An 8,137-nucleotide genomic window follows, 5' to 3' on the forward strand; every position below is an offset into this window, starting at 1 on the left:
CCTCAGGAGCCTGACAGGTGGACCAGATGTTAGCAGAGCTCTCTCCCGAGTCCTGACTGCTGCCCATCTCAGAGATGCCCACATTAGACTGGTGTCATGTTCGAAGTGACCCAGCTGGTTGGGGCTGCCCTACCAGCAGCCAGACCAGGAGGTATTCCAGAGCTCCATTCCCTCCTGGCTGGGGGTGGCAGGAATTCTGCAAGTGCAACAGGTCCTTTGGACAAGAGCAGCAGGGATGGGACTATGCTCTGCCGTCTGAGGCCAGCTTAGCCACCGCCCCCCCACCCCCACGCCCCAGAGGCCAGCACCTGCCACCTGCCCGATGCTACTGGGCCAGCCAGCAGCAGCCTGGCCATGGTGGCAGATGTGTGTTTAGACTGAGCACGGCCGGAGCTGCTGGGCCGGCCAGCCTGGCTGCTGGGTCCCAGGATGATAGATTTCTTCATGAACGTATTGCGGGGTCGTAATTATTTGAGCCATTTCTCTGTGCCAGGTTTGTGTTTACTCCTCTGGCCAAGCCGGTGAGGGAGGTGAGACAGTCACATTCATTTGACAGAGGGGGAGATGACAGCACAGCAAGGTGACTTCACAGGCTCAGCGGGGAGCCAGCACTGACATCCTAGTGAAGAGGCAAACTAACAAAAAGCTTGTCTCCTTTGCTAGGGTTCAGTCCCAGCCCTAGGACTTATCTTATTTGAGCGAGCTACTTAATCTTGCTTACCTTGGTTCCCTCATCTGTAACACGAAGATAACAACAATGCCGACCTCCCGAGATCATTTGAGGACTAGATAAATTAACACGCGTGAAGGTCTTAGAAGGAACCTGGCACAGGGTGGATGACAAGGTAACTGGTGTTCACTGGGACTCCTGATGAAGTGTTCCCATAGCTGTGGTGGCCCCCATTCTCTCCACAAGCTCGAGCCATGACCACAACGATCAGGCCCGGCTTGCAAACAGGGACCCAGGCACAGAGGGCGGCGTGTGGGGATGGCTGTGACCCCGGGGTCTCCTTTGTCCACCCCTCAGGACCCAGTGATGACCCGTTCCCGGACTCAGAAGGGCGGGAGGGCTCGGAGGCCGTGGCGGAGCACCAGTTTTCAGACCTGGAGGACTCGGACTCGGACTCGGACCCGGACGAAGACGAGGATGACGACGGAGAGGAGAGCCAGGACGAGCCCCCGGGACCAGCCTCAGACGCACCCCCACCTGGCCCGCCGGCCCTGCTGCCGGCAGACTCCCCCCCCGGTCCGGGCCCTCAGCCCCCAGATGCCACCCCGGGCGGCCAGGCCACGCGGGGCAGCTCGGGGTCGGAAGCCGAGCGCTTGGCAGCCGGCAGCTGCTCCATGTCCAGCCAAAGCGCCCTGTGCCTCCCCCGGCTGGGACCGGCTCCTTTGGGCCCCATGGAGAAGGACACAGGCTCAGCCCTGAGCTCCAAGGCTGTGTCCCCAAGGAGGCCATGGTCCCCAAGCAAAGAAGCAGGCAGCCGCCCACAACTGACCCACAAACACTCACTAAGCAAAAGCGACTCGTCTCCCCAGCGACACTCACCGGCCCGAGAGCCACAGGCCTCCACCCCCAGCCCGCCTGGCCCCCAGACGGGCCCTCTCCCTTGTGGGTCTCCACGACTCGAGCTATCTCCTCTCACCCCCCACCCCCCAGGAAGAGAACTGCCCTCTCGAGCGCATCCGCCCCCCGAACGCAAGGGAGCCCCAGACCCGGGCCCCCCCAGACACTCACCCACCAGGAGACGGTCCCCGGGCCAGGCCGACTCACCGCCACGGTCAACGCTGCCAGGAAAGTGGGCCTGGGCTGGGCCAGGCAGCCCCTCAGCAGGCGAACGCGGCCCGGGCTCGGGGCTGGCCCCGCGGGCTCTCTACCTGCCCGCGCCTCTACCTCACAAGCTTCTTGGCAGAAGCCCCGAGACCTGCGCCTCCACGTGGGTGAGTTCCTGCCCCTGAGCGGCCGGGCTGCTCGTCCCTGATCCGGGAGGGGCGGGGGGGGGCACTCAGTGCACTCCTGCACTCCTCCCTGAGGCATCAGACCCATAGCTACACAGCCCTGCCAGCTCGGTGATTGCTAACAACATAGCAGAGGTTTGGGGGGCTCCTCCTGGGGCAGGCACCATGCCCGGGCCCCCGAAGTCAGCCAGGGTGGCCTCAGAAGCAGCAGAGTGTGGGCTCTGGGGCTGGCCTTGGATGCAGGCGGAAAAATGCTGGTGCCATTCCCCTCCCAGCCCCCCAACCCCACATCTCCGACAGCCCTGTCACCAGCAGCCTCAGAGACACCACAACCAACGCCATCCCTGCCAAACCATCAGCACCATCACTGTCCCCGTCCCCAACGCCATCTCCACCTTCACTACACTAACAAGCCCTGGCCACCGCCGGGTCAGCTCTATCAGCGTTGCCACGTTGGCAGCCCAGTACCATCCTATCACTGCCACTACCATGCAACACCATCACTGTCAGCTTACCTTTACCTCCCAGTGCCTTTTCTGTCGCCATATTGTCATAACCCAACGCCACCCTTCACTACCAGCAGCATCGACACCATCAGAGGCTCAAGCTCCTGGAGGAACACGGGCTGCGAATCTTTCCTTGGTCTTTAATTTTGGGGTCATACTACAATTCCTGATGGGGTGGGAGAAGGTAAAGAACCTAGAGTGGGACCTCATATCCAAGGGTAGAGTTGGGTCAAGACCACTCTAGGAACAGGAGAGGCAGCAGAACCAAGATAGAGGGTCAGGCGCGTGGCGGTCAGGTGCGCTGGCCGGAAGCACGAAGACCGTGGGACCTCGTGTGCTCATGGTCACCGCGGGGCTGGGGACAGCCCACCTCAGAGAGCGCACCAGCACAGGGAAGCACCACGGGCAGGGAGTCGGAGCTCAGCTCCCGCCCCAGCTCAGCCAGGACTCCTGTGTGGTCTCCGGCGAGCCCCCTGACCCCTCAGCTTTAGGCCTTGGGGTCTCCATGTGCCAGCACGCAGCGCTTGCCTTACCCTGTCTTATTTTCTGACCCCAGCAGAAGGCCGCATCCCGGAGTCCCTCCTGCTCACCTGGCCCTGCTCATCCTCCCTCCTCCCGACCCTTCTTGGCCCCCCATGACTTCCACGGCCACACCCCAGCCCGGACAGAGGAGAACATCTTCAGCCACCTCCCTCTGCACTCCCAGCACTTGAGCCGTGCCCCGTGCCCCCTGATTCCCATTGGCGGGATCCAGATGGTGCAGGCCCGGCCGGGGGCCCACCCCACCCTGCTGCCGGGGCCCACCGCCGCCTGGGTCAGTGGCTTCTCAGGAGGTGGCAGTGATCTGACAGGGGCCCGGGAGGCCCAGGAGCGAGGCCGCTGGAGTCCCACTGAGAGCTCATCAGCCTCCGTGTCCCCTGTGGCTAAGGTATCCAAATTCACACTGTCGTCAGAGCTGGAGGGCAGGGACTACCCCAAGGAGGGGGAGAGGACGAGTGGGGGCCTGGGCAGACCTCCTGACTGGGAGCCCCGAGTGGCTGAGGTGCCCGCAGAGCCCATGCCCACCCACAGCCCCTGCACCCCGCACGAGGCCTCGCCCCGGCTACCCCAAGGCCACAGGCCAGAGTCCTGGAGCCCCCGCTTGGAGTCACCACACACGTTGGCCAACCCCGTGGCCTCCACCGCCTCGCCCCTGGACCGCAGCAGTTCCATAGGCTGCCTGGCAGAGGCCTCCGCTCGCTTCCCAGCCCGGAGGAGGAACCTCTCTGGGGAACCCAGGACCAGTCAGGGCTCTCCCGAGCCCTCAGGAAGTGGGGGGCCTGGGGCACTTCCACACCAGCCCAAGGACAGGGGCCCCCCAAGCACTTAGCCTCTCTCCGACTGCTTCAGCATCTGGCTTCCGGTGTTCAGCAACAGACGTTTCCAGCCAGCTTCCTCGAATCATCTCGCTCTCATGGGCCCCCTCTCCCATCTGTCCATCTGTCCAAGCAGCTTCTGCTCAGCCCCCAACTGTTCTATCTTCCCACGTATGCAGTTACCTGTGCCTTTTTCTATATACCTTTTGTTGCTTGAAAAGAAACAAACAAAACACACGCACACATAAAAAAAAAAAAAAAAAAAAACCATGAGGAGTTTGAGGCTGTGAATATTTTGTGCTTTTTTGAGAAAGGGTGTAGGTGGGGCCTCAGCCTGGGCCACTGTGGTCTGCAGCCACCCCCCCCCCAAGGCCGGCAAGAGGTAGCCATTTGCTGAGGGAAAGGGGGATGCACTGAAGGAGAAAAAAAAGAAACTTTAAAAAATATATAATTAAATGTAAAAGCAAGCACTCCTATGTACAGATGTGTATGGTTCCTATTTATTGCTGCTTCATTCCACCCCATTCCACCCCAGCTAGTGGCCACGCTCACTGCCAGCAGAAGGGCCAGTGGCCCATGGCAGGAGGCCACAGGCAGCGGCGACCCCACTCAGCCTCCACAGGCAGGCCCAGAAAACCCCAGCTTTCTTTTTCCTAAGGAAAAGAAAATGTTACCTTTCTTAGGATTTCAACACAAATAAGAGGAGCAGATAGGAGGTAGGAGCTTGCTGGTTTCCCCCAGAGCTCCCTGATACCCAGGTGGCCTGAGTTGTGGACCCATCCTGGCATCCTGACAAATTCCCCCAGTCCTCCACCCTCAACCCTTCCCCTCCACCCCCCACCCCTAGCCCCTAAGCTGCGAAAGGAGCCCTGACTGTTCATCTCCTGGTTCCCAAGGCACCTAACTGAGGCCTTGCTTCAGGGCCCCAGCTACAGGCTGCCTCCCTTGTTCTAGAAACTACCCACAAGGCCGAAGTGACAGGGCCCAACCCCTAGGGGTCAAGATCCAAGGTGCATTGCCTTGCTATTTCTGAGGCTGGGGCTTGGGTTTTGTTGCATGTTTGGTCCCTAGTGTTCAAAGGGCCCTATTTCTTCCATGGCTGGGCTTTTCTAGTGCTCAGAACTGGAAGTTTATAGGGACCCGTTTCTGGACTTCTTTTCAGCTGGACTGGATTCCTCCCCTCATCCCCACCCTACACACTGTCAGGTCTCCACTACCCCCAGGAAATACCCAAAACCATGACTGGTGGGAACTGCCCAGGCCTGTTTGTTGGCTTAAATCTCTTTAAAAATTACACACACACACACACACACACACACACACGATGGTATTTGGTAATTCTCCCAGCCTCCTCAGATTCTCTTGACCTAGAAGTATTGTCCTAAGTGAACGGAATTCTTCTCCAGAGCAATCAGTCCTAGCCAGTGTCTCCTCCCTCATTCCCATCTCCTCCCTCAAGAACCTACCCTATATTTCCTGGGGTAAAAACCTGCTTTGTAAGAAAAATAATATGACCAGAAATTAAAATCCCAATGTGAAATATAGAACTCGTGTTTACCCTACCCTGGGAGAGGCAGGTTTTCTCCGAACCTTCCAGAACTTTTCTTTTGTTTCTACAAAGAGGGAGAAAGCACAGGGATCATGGTCCTGGCCCCCCCGGGCTAGGTGCTGAAGCCGCCTTACAGAGCCCGGAATTCCCTGACCAGTCCCAAGTCTTCAGCCAGGCCATGTGAATCCTGTGCCTGGGGCCTCCTGAGTTGTTGAAGTTGTGTAGACAGGACACCGGTTGAGGCCCTAATCCCCTCCTCTGCCAGTTCAGGGCCTTTCCCTCCCTGGCCTCTGCTGAGTAGACAGGCCAGCCCCAGGTTCTGTAAGACACAAACTGGACAATAGGGAAGGGCCTCCCTGGGGGTCTGCTGGGCTCCAGGGTGCTGGGGGTGAGGTTAGCTGGCAGTTCTCAGCTGCCTGGCCCAGAGTCTGGGGCTCCCGCCCACCCGGGGAGAAGGCCAGCAAGCCCAGCCTTGACTATATTGGCGCTGTTTCGGCCTCACAGGAAGTGGAAAGGTGTCCGGCCCCGGTTACAGCCCAGACTTCCCTCACCCTCACCTCTCAGCCCTACCAGCGGACACTTCTAGCCCTGGGGTCTGGGAGCTGGATAAAGGGCATTGCTTCAGCCCAGGTTTGAAACCTTCCTGGGCAAGATCTTCCAGCCCAGACCTACAAAGTAGCAGACGGGGGTTTCTGCTAGCTGCGCGGAGCCCCTGACCCTGGGCGTGGCCAGGCCTCTCCTCCTAGTCATGCACTCCTGCTCTCCGAGGCGTCATTCCCCTGTTCTGGGACAGCCTGCCAACTGAGGCTTCCTTCCTGGGAGACCCAGTCATGGACAATGTGGCCACCAGGGGAGAATCCTCACAGCCACTCCAGGCCCACAGGCACAGGCAGAGGGGACAGGGACCGGGAGTCACCAGAGATCCGTTTCTCAATGACAGGGACACAATGCACAAACAGAATCTGGCTTAAGGGCTGCTGCCCCACACCGATCCCCAGAGGGATGGAATCAGTGCCACCAGCTTGAGACAGATATCACTGGGCACAGTGCTAACCCCTCCTGCTAGACTCTACCCCTGCTCCCCCGAGCACAGAGGCCCCAGCACACACACACCTCCATAATTTGGAAAGGGACGCTCACTCCATGCCCTCCCCGGCACCCCCTGCCCCACTCCCAACCACTTCCACATCTGCAGTTTGCGTGTGACGCTCCTGTCCCTGTTAGGGGGGACTGTACCAAGAGCAGTGTTGATTTGTTGCCATAGACACCTGTTGGTGCTCTGTCGAAATGTGCCAGCCAGCCATGCCTCAGTCCAGGCTCGCTCTGGTCCTTGGCTGTTGGCACTGTGGCTGGAACCAAACTGCAGAGGTCTCAGAGCCAGCCCTCGTCCTCTGTTGGGAATTCCAAGACACTTAGCCCCCAGGCCTACCCTCCAGGATGCCCTCCACCCTCAGCAAGCTGAGGGCCATTCTGGGTACTAACCCCGTTCCTCTCCGAGGCACTGTTCCCCAGGCCCACCCCCCGGCCCCCCCGCCCATGGCTTGCACTCTGGTCCAGCCACAGAGACCCTCCAGGATGCTGACAACAGCAAACTGCCCACTCTCCCTCTTCCATCACCTCCAACTTCCAGACCCAGAAGTCCCTCTGCCTCCCTCTGTGGGAAAAAGTCTGAAAGAATTAGTTTCCGGATCCCTGGAGCCCCTTTCCATTCTCACCCTGCACTTCTGAATAGGAACCAGCAATATATCTGAGCTGAACTGCTCTCCAGTCCTTTCTCCAGAAAAATCCTCCTTTAAAGCAAAAGTCCTGCCTCGGAGACAGATCTGCAGCATTGAGCAGGGGGAGAAAGCTCCCGGAGGCCTGTCCCCCAAATTCTGCTTCCGTGTTGTGGCTCCAGTCTGCTTTCCATTAGAAAACCGCTTCGGCACTTATGATCACTTTACTAAACCTAGTGTTTAAAGAAAAAAAAAAAGAAGAGAAAAAGAAACAGAAAAAAGAAACGTGTAGGCAAATGTAAGATACATGTGCTCTGTAAGATAAATATTTGCCTTTTTTTTCTAAAAGGTGTATGTATTCCGTATGTGAACTGGTCTGTAGAGAGTTTCTATGTTCTTAAATGGCAATACATTCCAAAAATTGTCCTGTAGATATGTACAGCAGCCACATTGGGATGGGGTAATTTTGCCTGTGATTTTATTTAAACTCCAGTTTCTACACTTGCATCTTGCAATGTCGGTATGGTATATATCAGTGCAAAAGAAAAAAAAAAACTCAACAAAAAATCCATGCAGGTCTAAAGCACAGAGTCTGATGTACAAAAGGAAAAAAATGCTCAGTATTGATGTGTGTGACCTTTGTTGTAAATTACATCTGTACTGTGAATGAGAGGTTTTTACAAGTATAATAATTGCCTTTATTACAGCTCCGGCTGAGTGTTCAGCCTGAGGATATTTTTTAAAAAAAAACACACAGCACGTTGGAATAAATTTGAAAATCCCAACATAGCCCTGCTCGCCTGGCTCATGGTTTTTCTGGAGGGTTGTAGAATGTCAGAGTTGGAGGGATGCTTGGAGTCCGGAGTGCTGCTTTACTACAGAGCCATCAGGCCCAGAGGAGGCACGTGAGCAGGCCCCAGACACACAGCCTGGGCCTCGTGTGGCCCCTGGCTTCCAGGCCTGGTGAGAAGCACCAAGTACAGCACCATTGTGGTCTGGGATCTATGTTTCCTGGGGCTGCCATGGCTAAAAACAACAGAAATCTATTCTCTC

General features: G+C 57.4%; 1 protein-coding gene across 5 annotated transcripts in view; it reads left to right on the top strand.

The window, feature by feature from the left end:
* The window catches only part of HIVEP3 (HIVEP zinc finger 3), a 474,303-nt gene extending 466,430 nt beyond the window's left edge, over nt 1–7,873 (top strand). For 4 of the 5 annotated variants that reach the window (XM_073902800.1, XM_025856323.2, XM_025856324.2 and 1 more), the window contains 2 exons: nt 1,028–1,941; nt 3,022–7,873. In XM_073902800.1, the coding sequence (XP_073758901.1) occupies nt 1,028–1,941; nt 3,022–3,834 (1,727 nt within the window). In that variant the 3' untranslated portion in view covers nt 3,835–7,873. The remainder of the gene's footprint in view (nt 1–1,027; nt 1,942–3,021) is intronic. The other variant, XM_025856325.2, reaches the window with a different exon arrangement.
* Nucleotides 7,874–8,137: the final 264 nt, after the last annotated feature.

The sequence above is a fragment of the Callorhinus ursinus genome, unplaced genomic scaffold (genome assembly GCF_003265705.2).
Source record: "Callorhinus ursinus isolate GAN/ISIS: 27379988/994484 unplaced genomic scaffold, GSC_fseal_2.0 scaffold18, whole genome shotgun sequence".
NCBI lineage: Eukaryota > Metazoa > Chordata > Mammalia > Carnivora > Otariidae > Callorhinus > Callorhinus ursinus.